Here is a 20,383-nt window from a genome sequence, read left to right as displayed (position 1 = left end):
CGTTCTGTTGTCCGAGGGCTCTCGGGGCAGTTCTCTCTCACGCACCTAGCATGTGTTCAGTGTTCCCGAGTTGCTGTGTATGGAGCGGATTTATCCATCCCTTTCTTCGGTTCTACGTTTTGATGCCTCTACAAGATAGACTATCTCCGTGTAATGTGCAGCAGAGGAGCATGCCTGAGGAGGTGCTGGGCCAGTCCGAAGGGCTCTGGAGACAGAGCGTCCCTTAGGGCCCCCTGGACCGGCCACCCTCTATGCTTGCCACAGCCTGCTGTGGACGTCCGCTTGGGGGTCAGGTGAGCTGAGGGATTGGTCACACACTCACTCTCCCGTCATTGGGATTGGACAGGTTGGAGATGGGTGGGTCTCGTCCAGGGGCTGCTGGGTCAGGCCAGACAGTATTTAGGGACTCGCCCGCCAGGAGGTTGGGCTTCTCTCCAGCGCTCTGCCAGGAGGTTGGGCCTCTCTCCAGCGCTCTGCCAGGAGTTCGGGCTTCTCTCCAGCGCTCTGCCAGGAGTTCGGGCTTCTCTCCAGCGCTCTGCCAAGGGAAGTCGTCGTTCCGACGAAGTCTTGGTCGCCGAGTTCTGGGGGCACGGAGGCCCCTTCTCTGCACCGGGCAGCTTTCCCCCCAAGGCAAGAGATGGCACACGCCGAATCCTGGAGCAGCAAGAACGCTGAAGTCTGCAGCGCCACGGCCCTACAGTCGCCGGGCCCGACGTCCCAGGTGGGTCTGGCTCCCCCGGGCCAGGGCCAGGGCCGGGCTGGCGCCAAGGCTCTCCCTCCCCAGGGGAAGATGGGGCGTGCCGTGGGAGCCGGGCTGCGGAACGTCGGGAACAGCTGCTACGTGAACGCCGCCCTGCAGTGTCTGACCTACACCCCGGCCCTGGCCAGCTGGGCAGCGTCCGGGCTTCATGGCGGCGCCCACGGCCAGCGGCCCTGCTGCAGGTCGTGCGGCGTGCGGGCGCACATCGGCCGGGCCCGGCGCCACCCCGGGGAGGTCCTCGCGCCGTGCCCCTCGCTGCTGGCCGGATTCCACAGGGAGCGGCAGGAAGACGCGCACGAGTTCCTCATGTTCACGCTGGACGCCATGCAGCAAGGCTGCCCGCAGGACGGCGGGCGGGAGCCGGCCGACATCCCGGGCATCTTTGGAGGCCGCTGGCGGTCCCAGGTGCAGTGTCTGCGCTGCCTGGCCGTCTCCGACACCTTTGAACCTTACCTGGACGTGGCGCTGGACGTGGGAGCGGCGCCGAGCGTGGCCCAAGCCCTGCGAGAGCTGGTGAGGCCCGAGAGACTGGAGGGGGAGGACGCCTACCTGTGCGGCACCTGCGGCCAGAAGACGCCCGCCACCAAGACGCTGACCCTGCACGCGGCCTCGCGGGTCCTGATGCTGGTGCTGAAGAGGTTCTGCCAGGGCGGCGACGCCAAGCTGGCTGGGCACGTGAGCTACCCCGAGTGCCTGGACGTGGGCGGCTGCACGTCGGAGCGCCAGGAGGGGCCTCTCGCGTACGTGCTCTACGCCGTCCTGGTGCACACGGGCTGGAGCTCTCACGGTGGCCACTACCTGTGCTACGTCAGAGCGGGGGACGGCCAGTGGTACCAGATGGACGACGCCAGGGTCAGCGCCTGCGACGCGTCCCGCGTCCTCAGCCAGCAGGCCTACGTCCTCTTCTACGCGCAGAAGGCCGAGTGGGAGAGAGTCGGCGGCGACTGGGGCTGGGCCGGGCCGGAGGGGCCAGGCTGCGGGGCCTCGGCGATGCCCAGGGAGCGGCCGGGCCGTCCTGCCAGGGACCGCGAGCCCTCGGTGTCTGGCCACCTCGAGCCTTGCGAGGACTCTTCTGCCATCAGCCTGGACTGCTGGAGGCGGCTGCAGGAGCAGAGCCGGCCCAAGCCGCCGCCCGGCCTCAGGAGGACGGTTGCCGCCCTGCCCGCCAACGCAGTGGTCATCCACCGCTCCAGACACAGCCACGGGGCGCCCTGGGAGCAGCCTGAGCCCCGGAAAGCTGCCCCAGAAACGTGTGCCACGGCCGCCAAGAGGAAGAGCAGGAAAGGCCAGAAAAGCCTGCGGGTCCTGCACAGCCTTCAGCTCCCACGGGGGCCCCGCCTCTGACAGCCCAGCGGCCGGCGCCAGATCCAGCACCACGGCACCAAGCGTCTGCCCTCTGCTGCCTGCCGAGACGATTTTCCTATGACCCAGCATGTGGGTGGCCGCTTCGCACCCCTTAGTCTTTGCCGGGACGCGCAAACATAAGTCCTAGTGTCGGGTGGGGGGGGGAGGGTGGTGATGATCCGGGTGCGGCACTCAGAACTGTGCTCCGGGGGAGCCTTATGGGCTGTACCATCTCTCGGTTGATTTCCAGCTGTGGACAATTGTTTGCTACTTTATACATTTGATTTGTAACTTTTGTGTGATCCTAGACATTTTAGTGAACATGACGTTTATAAAAGTGTACTGGCGTAGTTACACATGCGCGGTGGGGGGCTAGGGAGGTGGGGGGAAGGGGGGAGGTATACCGTGATACTTGGTGGTGGGATACGTGCACTGGTGAATGGATGGGTGTTTCAGCATCGCATAACTGAGACTTCAACCTGTAAGCTTTGTAACTTTGCCCACGGTGATTCAATAAAGAATAAAATAAAATGAATGAAATTTTAAAAATGTGTACTGGCGTAATTCTTTTTTGTTTGCATTGTTTCGTTGGGTTTGCTCACACCCAGCAATGCTCACGACTTTCTCCTGACTCTGTGCTCAGGGATTTCCTCCTCCCATCCCATGAAACCATATGTGAGTGGATGCAGGACCTGAGCTGGGCTGGTGTGAAAAATACAAGCGAGTGTGGGTGGAAGGGGTGTTGTCAAAAAAGACAAAGATTCCTCCTGGGGGGAGGGGGAGATGACGGCTGCGTCACGTTCTGTTGTCCGAGGGCTCTCGGGGCAGTTCTCTCTCACGCACCAAGCTTGTGTTCAGTGTTCTCGAGCTGCTGTGTATGGAGCGGATTTATCCATCCCTTTCTTCGGTTCTACCTTTAGATGCCTCTACAAGATAGACTATCTCCGTGTAATGTGCAGCAGAGGAGCATGCCTGAGGAGGTGCTGGGCCAGTCCGAAGGGCTCTGGAGACAGAGCGTCCCTTTGGGCCCAAGAGTATCTTGCACGCACGGCAGAGCCTGTCAAGATACCCGTGGCATATTCGATATGCCAAAAACAGTCACAACAAGGCTCACAATGAAAATGTTACTAGTGGCCACTCGAACAAATCAATGAGCAACAGGATGACAGTGATCATATATATTTATAACATATCGATTAAATCTGACGAATATTAATTATATTTTATATAATACTTTTTCCACATAACCCTTCTAAAACTTACTTCCAAAGTCATTTGGTGATTTTTCCCTCAACATACCCACCAAAGGAAGGAAGGGTGCAGGGTTTTGGATGTGGATGCCATTTCTCACTGACTCTCTGTGTCTGTTTCTGTCTCTCTCTGTCTCCCTGTCTCTCTCTCTTACAGACACACACTTGTGATACCTTCGAAGTTAGTGCTAGAGAGACTTTTCGTATGAGAGAAAGAGAAGAGAGTTGTGCGTGTGTGTACTGTTTGTGAGCCTGTGTGTACTATCGCGCACTCGCATGCCTCTTTTTCGGATGAGCCTCTGGAGACAGAGCGTCCCTTAGGGCCCCCTGGGACCCTGGGCCTAAGCGGGGTGGTGGTTGACCTGGTGCAGCACTCGGAAATGTGCTCCGGGGAAGCCTTATGGGCTGTACCATCTCTCGGTTGATTTCCAGCTGTAGACAATTGTTTGCGACTTTATACATTTGATTTATAACTTTTGTGTGATCCTAGACACTTTAATGAACAAGACTTTTATAAAAGTGTACTGGCGCGGTGGGGGGCTGGGGAGGTGGCGGGAAGAGGGGAGGTATACCATGATTCTTGGTGGTGGGATACTTGCACTGGTGAATGGATGGGTGTTTCAGCATCGCATAACTGAGACTTCAACCTGTAAGCTTTGTAACTTTCCCCACGGTGATTCAATAAAGAATAAAATAAAATGAAAGCAATTTTAAAAATGTGCACTGGCGTAATTCTTTTTTGTTTGCATTGTTTCGTTGGGTTTGCTCACACCCAGCTAGCTCACGACTTTCTCCTGACTCTGTGCTCAGGGATTTCCTCCTCCCATCCCATGAAACCATATGTGAGTGGATGCAGGACCTGAGCTGGGCTGGTGTGAAAAATACAAGCGAGTGTGGGTGGAAGGGGTGTTGTCAAAAAAGCCAAAGATTCCTCCTGGGGGGAGGGGGAGATGACGGCTTCGTCACGTTCTGTTGTCCGAGGGCTCTCGGGGCAGTTCTCTCTCACGCACCTAGCATGTGTTCAGTGTTCCCGAGTTGCTGTGTATGGAGCGGATTTATCCATCCCTTTCTTCGGTTCTACGTTTTGATGCCTCTACAAGATAGACTATCTCCGTGTAATGTGCAGCAGAGGAGCATGCCTGAGGAGGTGCTGGGCCAGTCCGAAGGGCTCTGGAGACAGAGCGTCCCTTAGGGCCCCCTGGACCGGCCACCCTCTATGCTTGCCACAGCCTGCTGTGGACGTCCGCTTGGGGGTCAGGTGAGCTGAGGGATTGGTCACACACTCACTCTCCCGTCATTGGGATTGGACAGGTTGGAGATGGGTGGGTCTCGTCCAGGGGCTGCTGGGTCAGGCCAGACAGTATTTAGGGACTCGCCCGCCAGGAGGTTGGGCTTCTCTCCAGCGCTCTGCCAGGAGGTTGGGCCTCTCTCCAGCGCTCTGCCAGGAGTTCGGGCTTCTCTCCAGCGCTCTGCCAGGAGTTCGGGCTTCTCTCCAGCGCTCTGCCAAGGGAAGTCGTCGTTCCGACGAAGTCTTGGTCGCCGAGTTCTGGGGGCACGGAGGCCCCTTCTCTGCACCGGGCAGCTTTCCCCCCAAGGCAAGAGATGGCACACGCCGAATCCTGGAGCAGCAAGAACGCTGAAGTCTGCAGCGCCACGGCCCTACAGTCGCCGGGCCCGACGTCCCAGGTGGGTCTGGCTCCCCCGGGCCAGGGCCAGGGCCGGGCTGGCGCCAAGGCTCTCCCTCCCCAGGGGAAGATGGGGCGTGCCGTGGGAGCCGGGCTGCGGAACGTCGGGAACAGCTGCTACGTGAACGCCGCCCTGCAGTGTCTGACCTACACCCCGGCCCTGGCCAGCTGGGCAGCGTCCGGGCTTCATGGCGGCGCCCACGGCCAGCGGCCCTGCTGCAGGTCGTGCGGCGTGCGGGCGCACATCGGCCGGGCCCGGCGCCACCCCGGGGAGGTCCTCGCGCCGTGCCCCTCGCTGCTGGCCGGATTCCACAGGGAGCGGCAGGAAGACGCGCACGAGTTCCTCATGTTCACGCTGGACGCCATGCAGCAAGGCTGCCCGCAGGACGGCGGGCGGGAGCCGGCCGACATCCCGGGCATCTTTGGAGGCCGCTGGCGGTCCCAGGTGCAGTGTCTGCGCTGCCTGGCCGTCTCCGACACCTTTGAACCTTACCTGGACGTGGCGCTGGACGTGGGAGCGGCGCCGAGCGTGGCCCAAGCCCTGCGAGAGCTGGTGAGGCCCGAGAGACTGGAGGGGGAGGACGCCTACCTGTGCGGCACCTGCGGCCAGAAGACGCCCGCCACCAAGACGCTGACCCTGCACGCGGCCTCGCGGGTCCTGATGCTGGTGCTGAAGAGGTTCTGCCAGGGCGGCGACGCCAAGCTGGCTGGGCACGTGAGCTACCCCGAGTGCCTGGACGTGGGCGGCTGCACGTCGGAGCGCCAGGAGGGGCCTCTCGCGTACGTGCTCTACGCCGTCCTGGTGCACACGGGCTGGAGCTCTCACGGTGGCCACTACCTGTGCTACGTCAGAGCGGGGGACGGCCAGTGGTACCAGATGGACGACGCCAGGGTCAGCGCCTGCGACGCGTCCCGCGTCCTCAGCCAGCAGGCCTACGTCCTCTTCTACGCGCAGAAGGCCGAGTGGGAGAGAGTCGGCGGCGACTGGGGCTGGGCCGGGCCGGAGGGGCCAGGCTGCGGGGCCTCGGCGATGCCCAGGGAGCGGCCGGGCCGTCCTGCCAGGGACCGCGAGCCCTCGGTGTCTGGCCACCTCGAGCCTTGCGAGGACTCTTCTGCCATCAGCCTGGACTGCTGGAGGCGGCTGCAGGAGCAGAGCCGGCCCAAGCCGCCGCCCGGCCTCAGGAGGACGGTTGCCGCCCTGCCCGCCAACGCAGTGGTCATCCACCGCTCCAGACACAGCCACGGGGCGCCCTGGGAGCAGCCTGAGCCCCGGAAAGCTGCCCCAGAAACGTGTGCCACGGCCGCCAAGAGGAAGAGCAGGAAAGGCCAGAAAAGCCTGCGGGTCCTGCACAGCCTTCAGCTCCCACGGGGGCCCCGCCTCTGACAGCCCAGCGGCCGGCGCCAGATCCAGCACCACGGCACCAAGCGTCTGCCCTCTGCTGCCTGCCGAGACGATTTTCCTATGACCCAGCATGTGGGTGGCCGCTTCGCACCCCTTAGTCTTTGCCGGGACGCGCAAACATAAGTCCTAGTGTCGGGTGGGGGGGGGAGGGTGGTGATGATCCGGGTGCGGCACTCAGAACTGTGCTCCGGGGGAGCCTTATGGGCTGTACCATCTCTCGGTTGATTTCCAGCTGTGGACAATTGTTTGCTACTTTATACATTTGATTTGTAACTTTTGTGTGATCCTAGACATTTTAGTGAACATGACGTTTATAAAAGTGTACTGGCGTAGTTACACATGCGCGGTGGGGGGCTAGGGAGGTGGGGGGAAGGGGGGAGGTATACCGTGATACTTGGTGGTGGGATACGTGCACTGGTGAATGGATGGGTGTTTCAGCATCGCATAACTGAGACTTCAACCTGTAAGCTTTGTAACTTTGCCCACGGTGATTCAATAAAGAATAAAATAAAATGAATGAAATTTTAAAAATGTGTACTGGCGTAATTCTTTTTTGTTTGCATTGTTTCGTTGGGTTTGCTCACACCCAGCAATGCTCACGACTTTCTCCTGACTCTGTGCTCAGGGATTTCCTCCTCCCATCCCATGAAACCATATGTGAGTGGATGCAGGACCTGAGCTGGGCTGGTGTGAAAAATACAAGCGAGTGTGGGTGGAAGGGGTGTTGTCAAAAAAGACAAAGATTCCTCCTGGGGGGAGGGGGAGATGACGGCTGCGTCACGTTCTGTTGTCCGAGGGCTCTCGGGGCAGTTCTCTCTCACGCACCAAGCTTGTGTTCAGTGTTCTCGAGCTGCTGTGTATGGAGCGGATTTATCCATCCCTTTCTTCGGTTCTACCTTTAGATGCCTCTACAAGATAGACTATCTCCGTGTAATGTGCAGCAGAGGAGCATGCCTGAGGAGGTGCTGGGCCAGTCCGAAGGGCTCTGGAGACAGAGCGTCCCGTAGGGCCCAAGAGTATCTTGCACGCACGGCAGAGCCTGTCAAGATACCCGTGGCATATTCGATATGCCAAAAACAGTCACAACAAGGCTCACAATGAAAATGTTACTAGTGGCCACTCGAACAAATCAATGAGCAACAGGATGACAGTGATCATATATATTTATAACATATCGATTAAATCTGACGAATATTAATTATATTTTATATAATACTTTTTCCACATAACCCTTCTAAAACTTACTTCCAAAGTCATTTGGTGATTTTTCCCTCAACATACCCACCAAAGGAAGGAAGGGTGCAGGGTTTTGGATGTGGATGCCATTTCTCACTGACTCTCTGTGTCTGTTTCTGTCTCTCTCTGTCTCCCTGTCTCTCTCTCTTACAGACACACACTTGTGATACCTTCGAAGTTAGTGCTAGAGAGACTTTTCGTATGAGAGAAAGAGAAGAGAGTTGTGCGTGTGTGTACTGTTTGTGAGCCTGTGTGTACTATCGCGCACTCGCATGCCTCTTTTTCGGATGAGCCTCTGGAGACAGAGCGTCCCTTAGGGCCCCCTGGGACCCTGGGCCTAAGCGGGGTGGTGGTTGACCTGGTGCAGCACTCGGAAATGTGCTCCGGGGAAGCCTTATGGGCTGTACCATCTCTCGGTTGATTTCCAGCTGTAGACAATTGTTTGCGACTTTATACATTTGATTTATAACTTTTGTGTGATCCTAGACACTTTAATGAACAAGACTTTTATAAAAGTGTACTGGCGCGGTGGGGGGCTGGGGAGGTGGCGGGAAGAGGGGAGGTATACCATGATTCTTGGTGGTGGGATACTTGCACTGGTGAATGGATGGGTGTTTCAGCATCGCATAACTGAGACTTCAACCTGTAAGCTTTGTAACTTTCCCCACGGTGATTCAATAAAGAATAAAATAAAATGAAAGCAATTTTAAAAATGTGCACTGGCGTAATTCTTTTTTGTTTGCATTGTTTCGTTGGGTTTGCTCACACCCAGCTAGCTCACGACTTTCTCCTGACTCTGTGCTCAGGGATTTCCTCCTCCCATCCCATGAAACCATATGTGAGTGGATGCAGGACCTGAGCTGGGCTGGTGTGAAAAATACAAGCGAGTGTGGGTGGAAGGGGTGTTGTCAAAAAAGCCAAAGATTCCTCCTGGGGGGAGGGGGAGATGACGGCTTCGTCACGTTCTGTTGTCCGAGGGCTCTCGGGGCAGTTCTCTCTCACGCACCTAGCATGTGTTCAGTGTTCCCGAGTTGCTGTGTATGGAGCGGATTTATCCATCCCTTTCTTCGGTTCTACGTTTTGATGCCTCTACAAGATAGACTATCTCCGTGTAATGTGCAGCAGAGGAGCATGCCTGAGGAGGTGCTGGGCCAGTCCGAAGGGCTCTGGAGACAGAGCGTCCCTTAGGGCCCCCTGGACCGGCCACCCTCTATGCTTGCCACAGCCTGCTGTGGACGTCCGCTTGGGGGTCAGGTGAGCTGAGGGATTGGTCACACACTCACTCTCCCGTCATTGGGATTGGACAGGTTGGAGATGGGTGGGTCTCGTCCAGGGGCTGCTGGGTCAGGCCAGACAGTATTTAGGGACTCGCCCGCCAGGAGGTTGGGCTTCTCTCCAGCGCTCTGCCAGGAGGTTGGGCCTCTCTCCAGCGCTCTGCCAGGAGTTCGGGCTTCTCTCCAGCGCTCTGCCAGGAGTTCGGGCTTCTCTCCAGCGCTCTGCCAAGGGAAGTCGTCGTTCCGACGAAGTCTTGGTCGCCGAGTTCTGGGGGCACGGAGGCCCCTTCTCTGCACCGGGCAGCTTTCCCCCCAAGGCAAGAGATGGCACACGCCGAATCCTGGAGCAGCAAGAACGCTGAAGTCTGCAGCGCCACGGCCCTACAGTCGCCGGGCCCGACGTCCCAGGTGGGTCTGGCTCCCCCGGGCCAGGGCCAGGGCCGGGCTGGCGCCAAGGCTCTCCCTCCCCAGGGGAAGATGGGGCGTGCCGTGGGAGCCGGGCTGCGGAACGTCGGGAACAGCTGCTACGTGAACGCCGCCCTGCAGTGTCTGACCTACACCCCGGCCCTGGCCAGCTGGGCAGCGTCCGGGCTTCATGGCGGCGCCCACGGCCAGCGGCCCTGCTGCAGGTCGTGCGGCGTGCGGGCGCACATCGGCCGGGCCCGGCGCCACCCCGGGGAGGTCCTCGCGCCGTGCCCCTCGCTGCTGGCCGGATTCCACAGGGAGCGGCAGGAAGACGCGCACGAGTTCCTCATGTTCACGCTGGACGCCATGCAGCAAGGCTGCCCGCAGGACGGCGGGCGGGAGCCGGCCGACATCCCGGGCATCTTTGGAGGCCGCTGGCGGTCCCAGGTGCAGTGTCTGCGCTGCCTGGCCGTCTCCGACACCTTTGAACCTTACCTGGACGTGGCGCTGGACGTGGGAGCGGCGCCGAGCGTGGCCCAAGCCCTGCGAGAGCTGGTGAGGCCCGAGAGACTGGAGGGGGAGGACGCCTACCTGTGCGGCACCTGCGGCCAGAAGACGCCCGCCACCAAGACGCTGACCCTGCACGCGGCCTCGCGGGTCCTGATGCTGGTGCTGAAGAGGTTCTGCCAGGGCGGCGACGCCAAGCTGGCTGGGCACGTGAGCTACCCCGAGTGCCTGGACGTGGGCGGCTGCACGTCGGAGCGCCAGGAGGGGCCTCTCGCGTACGTGCTCTACGCCGTCCTGGTGCACACGGGCTGGAGCTCTCACGGTGGCCACTACCTGTGCTACGTCAGAGCGGGGGACGGCCAGTGGTACCAGATGGACGACGCCAGGGTCAGCGCCTGCGACGCGTCCCGCGTCCTCAGCCAGCAGGCCTACGTCCTCTTCTACGCGCAGAAGGCCGAGTGGGAGAGAGTCGGCGGCGACTGGGGCTGGGCCGGGCCGGAGGGGCCAGGCTGCGGGGCCTCGGCGATGCCCAGGGAGCGGCCGGGCCGTCCTGCCAGGGACCGCGAGCCCTCGGTGTCTGGCCACCTCGAGCCTTGCGAGGACTCTTCTGCCATCAGCCTGGACTGCTGGAGGCGGCTGCAGGAGCAGAGCCGGCCCAAGCCGCCGCCCGGCCTCAGGAGGACGGTTGCCGCCCTGCCCGCCAACGCAGTGGTCATCCACCGCTCCAGACACAGCCACGGGGCGCCCTGGGAGCAGCCTGAGCCCCGGAAAGCTGCCCCAGAAACGTGTGCCACGGCCGCCAAGAGGAAGAGCAGGAAAGGCCAGAAAAGCCTGCGGGTCCTGCACAGCCTTCAGCTCCCACGGGGGCCCCGCCTCTGACAGCCCAGCGGCCGGCGCCAGATCCAGCACCACGGCACCAAGCGTCTGCCCTCTGCTGCCTGCCGAGACGATTTTCCTATGACCCAGCATGTGGGTGGCCGCTTCGCACCCCTTAGTCTTTGCCGGGACGCGCAAACATAAGTCCTAGTGTCGGGTGGGGGGGGGAGGGTGGTGATGATCCGGGTGCGGCACTCAGAACTGTGCTCCGGGGGAGCCTTATGGGCTGTACCATCTCTCGGTTGATTTCCAGCTGTGGACAATTGTTTGCTACTTTATACATTTGATTTGTAACTTTTGTGTGATCCTAGACATTTTAGTGAACATGACGTTTATAAAAGTGTACTGGCGTAGTTACACATGCGCGGTGGGGGGCTAGGGAGGTGGGGGGAAGGGGGGAGGTATACCGTGATACTTGGTGGTGGGATACGTGCACTGGTGAATGGATGGGTGTTTCAGCATCGCATAACTGAGACTTCAACCTGTAAGCTTTGTAACTTTGCCCACGGTGATTCAATAAAGAATAAAATAAAATGAATGAAATTTTAAAAATGTGTACTGGCGTAATTCTTTTTTGTTTGCATTGTTTCGTTGGGTTTGCTCACACCCAGCAATGCTCACGACTTTCTCCTGACTCTGTGCTCAGGGATTTCCTCCTCCCATCCCATGAAACCATATGTGAGTGGATGCAGGACCTGAGCTGGGCTGGTGTGAAAAATACAAGCGAGTGTGGGTGGAAGGGGTGTTGTCAAAAAAGACAAAGATTCCTCCTGGGGGGAGGGGGAGATGACGGCTTCGTCACGTTCTGTTGTCCGAGGGCTCTCGGGGCAGTTCTCTCTCACGCACCAAGCTTGTGTTCAGTGTTCTCGAGCTGCTGTGTATGGAGCGGATTTATCCATCCCTTTCTTCGGTTCTACCTTTAGATGCCTCTACAAGATAGACTATCTCCGTGTAATGTGCAGCAGAGGAGCATGCCTGAGGAGGTGCTGGGCCAGTCCGAAGGGCTCTGGAGACAGAGCGTCCCGTAGGGCCCAAGAGTATCTTGCACGCACGGCAGAGCCTGTCAAGATACCCGTGGCATATTCGATATGCCAAAAACAGTCACAACAAGGCTCACAATGAAAATGTTACTAGTGGCCACTCGAACAAATCAATGAGCAACAGGATGACAGTGATCATATATATTTATAACATATCGATTAAATCTGACGAATATTAATTATATTTTATATAATACTTTTTCCACATAACCCTTCTAAAACTTACTTCCAAAGTCATTTGGTGATTTTTCCCTCAACATACCCACCAAAGGAAGGAAGGGTGCAGGGTTTTGGATGTGGATGCCATTTCTCACTGACTCTCTGTGTCTGTTTCTGTCTCTCTCTGTCTCCCTGTCTCTCTCTCTTACAGACACACACTTGTGATACCTTCGAAGTTAGTGCTAGAGAGACTTTTCGTATGAGAGAAAGAGAAGAGAGTTGTGCGTGTGTGTACTGTTTGTGAGCCTGTGTGTACTATCGCGCACTCGCATGCCTCTTTTTCGGATGAGCCTCTGGAGACAGAGCGTCCCTTAGGGCCCCCTGGGACCCTGGGCCTAAGCGGGGTGGTGGTTGACCTGGTGCAGCACTCGGAAATGTGCTCCGGGGAAGCCTTATGGGCTGTACCATCTCTCGGTTGATTTCCAGCTGTAGACAATTGTTTGCGACTTTATACATTTGATTTATAACTTTTGTGTGATCCTAGACACTTTAATGAACAAGACTTTTATAAAAGTGTACTGGCGCGGTGGGGGGCTGGGGAGGTGGCGGGAAGAGGGGAGGTATACCATGATTCTTGGTGGTGGGATACTTGCACTGGTGAATGGATGGGTGTTTCAGCATCGCATAACTGAGACTTCAACCTGTAAGCTTTGTAACTTTCCCCACGGTGATTCAATAAAGAATAAAATAAAATGAAAGCAATTTTAAAAATGTGCACTGGCGTAATTCTTTTTTGTTTGCATTGTTTCGTTGGGTTTGCTCACACCCAGCTAGCTCACGACTTTCTCCTGACTCTGTGCTCAGGGATTTCCTCCTCCCATCCCATGAAACCATATGTGAGTGGATGCAGGACCTGAGCTGGGCTGGTGTGAAAAATACAAGCGAGTGTGGGTGGAAGGGGTGTTGTCAAAAAAGCCAAAGATTCCTCCTGGGGGGAGGGGGAGATGACGGCTTCGTCACGTTCTGTTGTCCGAGGGCTCTCGGGGCAGTTCTCTCTCACGCACCTAGCATGTGTTCAGTGTTCCCGAGTTGCTGTGTATGGAGCGGATTTATCCATCCCTTTCTTCGGTTCTACGTTTTGATGCCTCTACAAGATAGACTATCTCCGTGTAATGTGCAGCAGAGGAGCATGCCTGAGGAGGTGCTGGGCCAGTCCGAAGGGCTCTGGAGACAGAGCGTCCCTTAGGGCCCCCTGGACCGGCCACCCTCTATGCTTGCCACAGCCTGCTGTGGACGTCCGCTTGGGGGTCAGGTGAGCTGAGGGATTGGTCACACACTCACTCTCCCGTCATTGGGATTGGACAGGTTGGAGATGGGTGGGTCTCGTCCAGGGGCTGCTGGGTCAGGCCAGACAGTATTTAGGGACTCGCCCGCCAGGAGGTTGGGCTTCTCTCCAGCGCTCTGCCAGGAGGTTGGGCCTCTCTCCAGCGCTCTGCCAGGAGTTCGGGCTTCTCTCCAGCGCTCTGCCAGGAGTTCGGGCTTCTCTCCAGCGCTCTGCCAAGGGAAGTCGTCGTTCCGACGAAGTCTTGGTCGCCGAGTTCTGGGGGCACGGAGGCCCCTTCTCTGCACCGGGCAGCTTTCCCCCCAAGGCAAGAGATGGCACACGCCGAATCCTGGAGCAGCAAGAACGCTGAAGTCTGCAGCGCCACGGCCCTACAGTCGCCGGGCCCGACGTCCCAGGTGGGTCTGGCTCCCCCGGGCCAGGGCCAGGGCCGGGCTGGCGCCAAGGCTCTCCCTCCCCAGGGGAAGATGGGGCGTGCCGTGGGAGCCGGGCTGCGGAACGTCGGGAACAGCTGCTACGTGAACGCCGCCCTGCAGTGTCTGACCTACACCCCGGCCCTGGCCAGCTGGGCAGCGTCCGGGCTTCATGGCGGCGCCCACGGCCAGCGGCCCTGCTGCAGGTCGTGCGGCGTGCGGGCGCACATCGGCCGGGCCCGGCGCCACCCCGGGGAGGTCCTCGCGCCGTGCCCCTCGCTGCTGGCCGGATTCCACAGGGAGCGGCAGGAAGACGCGCACGAGTTCCTCATGTTCACGCTGGACGCCATGCAGCAAGGCTGCCCGCAGGACGGCGGGCGGGAGCCGGCCGACATCCCGGGCATCTTTGGAGGCCGCTGGCGGTCCCAGGTGCAGTGTCTGCGCTGCCTGGCCGTCTCCGACACCTTTGAACCTTACCTGGACGTGGCGCTGGACGTGGGAGCGGCGCCGAGCGTGGCCCAAGCCCTGCGAGAGCTGGTGAGGCCCGAGAGACTGGAGGGGGAGGACGCCTACCTGTGCGGCACCTGCGGCCAGAAGACGCCCGCCACCAAGACGCTGACCCTGCACGCGGCCTCGCGGGTCCTGATGCTGGTGCTGAAGAGGTTCTGCCAGGGCGGCGACGCCAAGCTGGCTGGGCACGTGAGCTACCCCGAGTGCCTGGACGTGGGCGGCTGCACGTCGGAGCGCCAGGAGGGGCCTCTCGCGTACGTGCTCTACGCCGTCCTGGTGCACACGGGCTGGAGCTCTCACGGTGGCCACTACCTGTGCTACGTCAGAGCGGGGGACGGCCAGTGGTACCAGATGGACGACGCCAGGGTCAGCGCCTGCGACGCGTCCCGCGTCCTCAGCCAGCAGGCCTACGTCCTCTTCTACGCGCAGAAGGCCGAGTGGGAGAGAGTCGGCGGCGACTGGGGCTGGGCCGGGCCGGAGGGGCCAGGCTGCGGGGCCTCGGCGATGCCCAGGGAGCGGCCGGGCCGTCCTGCCAGGGACCGCGAGCCCTCGGTGTCTGGCCACCTCGAGCCTTGCGAGGACTCTTCTGCCATCAGCCTGGACTGCTGGAGGCGGCTGCAGGAGCAGAGCCGGCCCAAGCCGCCGCCCGGCCTCAGGAGGACGGTTGCCGCCCTGCCCGCCAACGCAGTGGTCATCCACCGCTCCAGACACAGCCACGGGGCGCCCTGGGAGCAGCCTGAGCCCCGGAAAGCTGCCCCAGAAACGTGTGCCACGGCCGCCAAGAGGAAGAGCAGGAAAGGCCAGAAAAGCCTGCGGGTCCTGCACAGCCTTCAGCTCCCACGGGGGCCCCGCCTCTGACAGCCCAGCGGCCGGCGCCAGATCCAGCACCACGGCACCAAGCGTCTGCCCTCTGCTGCCTGCCGAGACGATTTTCCTATGACCCAGCATGTGGGTGGCCGCTTCGCACCCCTTAGTCTTTGCCGGGACGCGCAAACATAAGTCCTAGTGTCGGGTGGGGGGGGGAGGGTGGTGATGATCCGGGTGCGGCACTCAGAACTGTGCTCCGGGGGAGCCTTATGGGCTGTACCATCTCTCGGTTGATTTCCAGCTGTGGACAATTGTTTGCTACTTTATACATTTGATTTAAAACTTTTGTGTGATCCTAGACACTTTAATGAACATGACTTTTATAAAAGTGTACTGGCGCGTTGGGGGGCTGGGGAGGTGGCGGGAAGAGGGGAGGTATACCGTGATTCTTGGTGGTGTGATACGTGCACTGGTGAATGGATGGGTGTTTCAGCATCGCATAACTGATAGTTCAACCTGTAAGATTTGTAACTTTCCACACGGTGATTCAGTAAAGAATAAAATAAAATGGAAGCAATTTTAAAAATGTGTACTGGCGTAATTCTTTTTTGTTTGCATTGTTTCGTTGGGTTTGCTCACACCCAGCAATGCTCACGACTTTCTCGTGACTCTGTGCTCAGGGATTTCCTCCTCCCATCCCATGAAACCATATGTGAGTGGATGCAGGACCTGAGCTGGGCTGGTGTGAAAAATACAAGCGAGTGTGGGTGGAAGGGGTGTTGTCAAAAAAGACAAAGATTCCTCCTGGGGGGAGGGGGAGATGACGGCTGCGTCACGTTCTGTTGTCCGAGGGCTCTCGGGGCAGTTCTCTCTCACGCACCAAGCTTGTGTTCAGTGTTCCCGAGCTGCTGTGTATGGAGCGGATTTATCCATCCCTTTCTTCGGTTCTACCTTTAGATGCCTCTACAAGATAGACTATCTCCGTGTAATGTGCAGCAGAGGAGCATGCCTGAGGAGGTGCTGGGCCAGTCCGAAGGGCTCTGGAGACAGAGCGTCCCTTAGGGCCCAAGAGTATCTTGCACGCACGGCAGAGCCTGTCAAGCTACCCGTGGCATATTCGATATGCCAAAAACAGTCACAACAAGGCTCACAATGAAAATGTTACTAGTGGCCACTCGAACAAATCAATGAGCAACAGGATGACAGTGATCATATATATTTATAACATATCGATTAAATCTGACGAATATTAATTATATTTTATATAATACTTTTTCCACATAACCCTTCTAAAACTTACTTCCAAAGTCATTTGGTGATTTTTCCCTCAACATACCCACCAAAGGAAGGAAGGGTGCAGGGTTTTGGATGTGGATGCCATTTCTCACTGACTCTCTGTGTCTGTGTCTGTCTCTCTCTGTCTCCCTGTCTCTCTCTCTTACAGACACACACTTGTGATACCTTCGAAGTTAGTGCTAGAGAGACTTTTCGTATGAGAGAAAGAGAAGAGAGTTGTGCGTGTGTGTACTGTTTGTGAGCCTGTGTGTGCTATCGCGCACGCGCATGCCTCTTTTTCGGATGAGCCTCTGGAGACAGAGCGTCCCTTAGGGCCCCCTGGGACCCTGGGCCTAAGCGGGGTGGTGGTTGACCTGGTGCAGCACTCGGAAATGTGCTCCGGGGAAGCCTTATGGGCTGTACCATCTCTCGGTTGATTTCCAGCTGTAGACAATTGTTTGCGACTTTATACATTTGATTTATAACTTTTGTGTGATCCTAGACACTTTAATGAACAAGACTTTTATAAAAGTGTACTGGCGCGGTGGGGGGCTGGGGAGGTGGCGGGAAGAGGGGAGGTATACCATGATTCTTGGTGGTGGGATACTTGCACTGGTGAATGGATGGGTGTTTCAGCATCGCATAACTGAGACTTCAACCTGTAAGCTTTGTAACTTTCCCCACGGTGATTCAATAAAGAATAAAATAAAATGAAAGCAATTTTAAAAATGTGCACTGGCGTAATTCTTTTTTGTTTGCATTGTTTCGTTGGGTTTGCTCACACCCAGCTAGCTCACGACTTTCTCCTGACTCTGTGCTCAGGGATTTCCTCCTCCCATCCCATGAAACCATATGTGAGTGGATGCAGGACCTGAGCTGGGCTGGTGTGAAAAATACAAGCGAGTGTGGGTGGAAGGGGTGTTGTCAAAAAAGCCAAAGATTCCTCCTGGGGGGAGGGGGAGATGACGGCTTCGTCACGTTCTGTTGTCCGAGGGCTCTCGGGGCAGTTCTCTCTCACGCACCTAGCATGTGTTCAGTGTTCCCGAGTTGCTGTGTATGGAGCGGATTTATCCATCCCTTTCTTCGGTTCTACGTTTTGATGCCTCTACAAGATAGACTATCTCCGTGTAATGTGCAGCAGAGGAGCATGCCTGAGGAGGTGCTGGGCCAGTCCGAAGGGCTCTGGAGACAGAGCGTCCCTTAGGGCCCCCTGGACCGGCCACCCTCTATGCTTGCCACAGCCTGCTGTGGACGTCCGCTTGGGGGTCAGGTGAGCTGAGGGATTGGTCACACACTCACTCTCCCGTCATTGGGATTGGACAGGTTGGAGATGGGTGGGTCTCGTCCAGGGGCTGCTGGGTCAGGCCAGACAGTATTTAGGGACTCGCCCGCCAGGAGGTTGGGCTTCTCTCCAGCGCTCTGCCAGGAGGTTGGGCCTCTCTCCAGCGCTCTGCCAGGAGTTCGGGCTTCTCTCCAGCGCTCTGCCAGGAGTTCGGGCTTCTCTCCAGCGCTCTGCCAAGGGAAGTCGTCGTTCCGACGAAGTCTTGGTCGCCGAGTTCTGGGGGCACGGAGGCCCCTTCTCTGCACCGGGCAGCTTTCCCCCCAAGGCAAGAGATGGCACACGCCGAATCCTGGAGCAGCAAGAACGCTGAAGTCTGCAGCGCCACGGCCCTACAGTCGCCGGGCCCGACGTCCCAGGTGGGTCTGGCTCCCCCGGGCCAGGGCCAGGGCCGGGCTGGCGCCAAGGCTCTCCCTCCCCAGGGGAAGATGGGGCGTGCCGTGGGAGCCGGGCTGCGGAACGTCGGGAACAGCTGCTACGTGAACGCCGCCCTGCAGTGTCTGACCTACACCCCGGCCCTGGCCAGCTGGGCAGCGTCCGGGCTTCATGGCGGCGCCCACGGCCAGCGGCCCTGCTGCAGGTCGTGCGGCGTGCGGGCGCACATCGGCCGGGCCCGGCGCCACCCCGGGGAGGTCCTCGCGCCGTGCCCCTCGCTGCTGGCCGGATTCCACAGGGAGCGGCAGGAAGACGCGCACGAGTTCCTCATGTTCACGCTGGACGCCATGCAGCAAGGCTGCCCGCAGGACGGCGGGCGGGAGCCGGCCGACATCCCGGGCATCTTTGGAGGCCGCTGGCGGTCCCAGGTGCAGTGTCTGCGCTGCCTGGCCGTCTCCGACACCTTTGAACCTTACCTGGACGTGGCGCTGGACGTGGGAGCGGCGCCGAGCGTGGCCCAAGCCCTGCGAGAGCTGGTGAGGCCCGAGAGACTGGAGGGGGAGGACGCCTACCTGTGCGGCACCTGCGGCCAGAAGACGCCCGCCACCAAGACGCTGACCCTGCACGCGGCCTCGCGGGTCCTGATGCTGGTGCTGAAGAGGTTCTGCCAGGGCGGCGACGCCAAGCTGGCTGGGCACGTGAGCTACCCCGAGTGCCTGGACGTGGGCGGCTGCACGTCGGAGCGCCAGGAGGGGCCTCTCGCGTACGTGCTCTACGCCGTCCTGGTGCACACGGGCTGGAGCTCTCACGGTGGCCACTACCTGTGCTACGTCAGAGCGGGGGACGGCCAGTGGTACCAGATGGACGACGCCAGGGTCAGCGCCTGCGACGCGTCCCGCGTCCTCAGCCAGCAGGCCTACGTCCTCTTCTACGCGCAGAAGGCCGAGTGGGAGAGAGTCGGCGGCGACTGGGGCTGGGCCGGGCCGGAGGGGCCAGGCTGCGGGGCCTCGGCGATGCCCAGGGAGCGGCCGGGCCGTCCTGCCAGGGACCGCGAGCCCTCGGTGTCTGGCCACCTCGAGCCTTGCGAGGACTCTTCTGCCATCAGCCTGGACTGCTGGAGGCGGCTGCAGGAGCAGAGCCGGCCCAAGCCGCCGCCCGGCCTCAGGAGGACGGTTGCCGCCCTGCCCGCCAACGCAGTGGTCATCCACCGCTCCAGACACAGCCACGGGGCGCCCTGGGAGCAGCCTGAGCCCCGGAAAGCTGCCCCAGAAACGTGTGCCACGGCCGCCAAGAGGAAGAGCAGGAAAGGCCAGAAAAGCCTGCGGGTCCTGCACAGCCTTCAGCTCCCACGGGGGCCCCGCCTCTGACAGCCCAGCGGCCGGCGCCAGATCCAGCACCACGGCACCAAGCGTGTGCCCTCTGCTGCCTGCCGAGACGATTTTCCTATGACCCAGCATGTGGGTGGCCGCTTCGCACCCCTTAGTCTTTGCCGGGACGCGCAAACATAAGTCCTAGTGTCGGGTGGGGGGGGGAGGGTGGTGATGATCCGGGTGCGGCACTCAGAACTGTGCTCCGGGGGAGCCTTATGGGCTGTACCATCTCTCGGTTGATTTCCAGCTGTGGACAATTGTTTGCTACTTTATACATTTGATTTAAAACTTTTGTGTGATCCTAGACACTTTAATGAACATGACTTTTATAAAAGTGTACTGGCGCGTTGGGGGGCTGGGGAGGTGGCGGGAAGAGGGGAGGTATACCGTGATTCTTGGTGGTGTGATACGTGCACTGGTGAATGGATGGGTGTTTCAGCATCGCATAACTGATAGTTCAACCTGTAAGATTTGTAACTTTCCACACGGTGATTCAGTAAAGAATAAAATAAAATGGAAGCAATTTTAAAAATGTGTACTGGCGTAATTCTTTTTTGTTTGCATTGTTTCGTTGGGTTTGCTCACACCCAGCAATGCTCACGACTTTCTCCTGACTCTGTGCTCAGGGATTTCCTCCTCCCATCCCATGAAACCATATGTGAGTGGATGCAGGACCTGAGCTGGGCTGGTGTGAAAAATACAAGCGAGTGTGGGTGGAAGGGGTGTTGTCAAAAAAGACAAAGATTCCTCCTGGGGGGAGGGGGAGATGACGGCTGCGTCACGTTCTGTTGTCCGAGGGCTCTCGGGGCAGTTCTCTCTCACGCACCAAGCTTGTGTTCAGTGTTCCCGAGCTGCTGTGTATGGAGCGGATTTATCCATCCCTTTCTTCGGTTCTACCTTTAGATGCCTCTACAAGATAGACTATCTCCGTGTAATGTGCAGCAGAGGAGCATGCCTGAGGAGGTGCTGGGCCAGTCCGAAGGGCTCTGGAGACAGAGCGTCCCGTAGGGCCCA

The 20,383-nt window shown here is 58.9% G+C and overlaps 5 protein-coding genes across 5 annotated transcripts; all 5 read left to right on the top strand.

Annotated features, from left to right (window-relative positions):
• Positions 1–637: 637 nt before the first annotated feature.
• Positions 638–2,104, top strand: LOC129405878 (ubiquitin carboxyl-terminal hydrolase 17-like protein 6). The gene has a single exon (XM_055143561.1). It carries the CDS (start codon positions 638–640, stop codon positions 2,102–2,104), a length of 1,467 nt encoding a protein of 488 aa, XP_054999536.1.
• Positions 2,105–4,956: 2,852 nt separating this feature from the next.
• On the top strand, positions 4,957–6,423 carry LOC129405877 (ubiquitin carboxyl-terminal hydrolase 17-like protein 6). Its single transcript, XM_055143560.1, has one exon. It carries the CDS (start codon positions 4,957–4,959, stop codon positions 6,421–6,423), a length of 1,467 nt encoding a protein of 488 aa, XP_054999535.1.
• A 2,852-nt stretch (positions 6,424–9,275) lies between these two features.
• On the top strand, positions 9,276–10,742 carry LOC129405876 (ubiquitin carboxyl-terminal hydrolase 17-like protein 6). The gene has a single exon (XM_055143559.1). It carries the CDS (start codon positions 9,276–9,278, stop codon positions 10,740–10,742), a length of 1,467 nt encoding a protein of 488 aa, XP_054999534.1.
• A 2,852-nt stretch (positions 10,743–13,594) lies between these two features.
• On the top strand, positions 13,595–15,061 carry LOC129405875 (ubiquitin carboxyl-terminal hydrolase 17-like protein 6). Its single transcript, XM_055143558.1, has one exon. The coding sequence runs from the start codon at positions 13,595–13,597 to the stop codon at positions 15,059–15,061; it is 1,467 nt and encodes a 488-aa protein (XP_054999533.1).
• A 2,838-nt stretch (positions 15,062–17,899) lies between these two features.
• On the top strand, positions 17,900–19,366 carry LOC129405874 (ubiquitin carboxyl-terminal hydrolase 17-like protein 6). The gene has a single exon (XM_055143557.1). It carries the CDS (start codon positions 17,900–17,902, stop codon positions 19,364–19,366), a length of 1,467 nt encoding a protein of 488 aa, XP_054999532.1.
• The last annotated feature ends 1,017 nt before the right edge of the window (positions 19,367–20,383 follow it).

The sequence above is a fragment of the Sorex araneus genome, chromosome 6, assembly GCF_027595985.1.
Source record: "Sorex araneus isolate mSorAra2 chromosome 6, mSorAra2.pri, whole genome shotgun sequence".
In the NCBI taxonomy this organism is placed as follows: Eukaryota; Metazoa; Chordata; class Mammalia; order Eulipotyphla; family Soricidae; genus Sorex; species Sorex araneus.
This window is presented reverse-complemented; position numbering and strand designations above follow the sequence as displayed.

Coding starts and splice junctions, on each gene's coding strand:
- LOC129405878 (XM_055143561.1), top strand. CDS start 638: ATGGCACACGCCGAATCCTGGAGCAGCAAGAACGCTGAAGTCTGCAGC.
- LOC129405877 (XM_055143560.1), top strand. CDS start 4,957: ATGGCACACGCCGAATCCTGGAGCAGCAAGAACGCTGAAGTCTGCAGC.
- LOC129405876 (XM_055143559.1), top strand. CDS start 9,276: ATGGCACACGCCGAATCCTGGAGCAGCAAGAACGCTGAAGTCTGCAGC.
- LOC129405875 (XM_055143558.1), top strand. CDS start 13,595: ATGGCACACGCCGAATCCTGGAGCAGCAAGAACGCTGAAGTCTGCAGC.
- LOC129405874 (XM_055143557.1), top strand. CDS start 17,900: ATGGCACACGCCGAATCCTGGAGCAGCAAGAACGCTGAAGTCTGCAGC.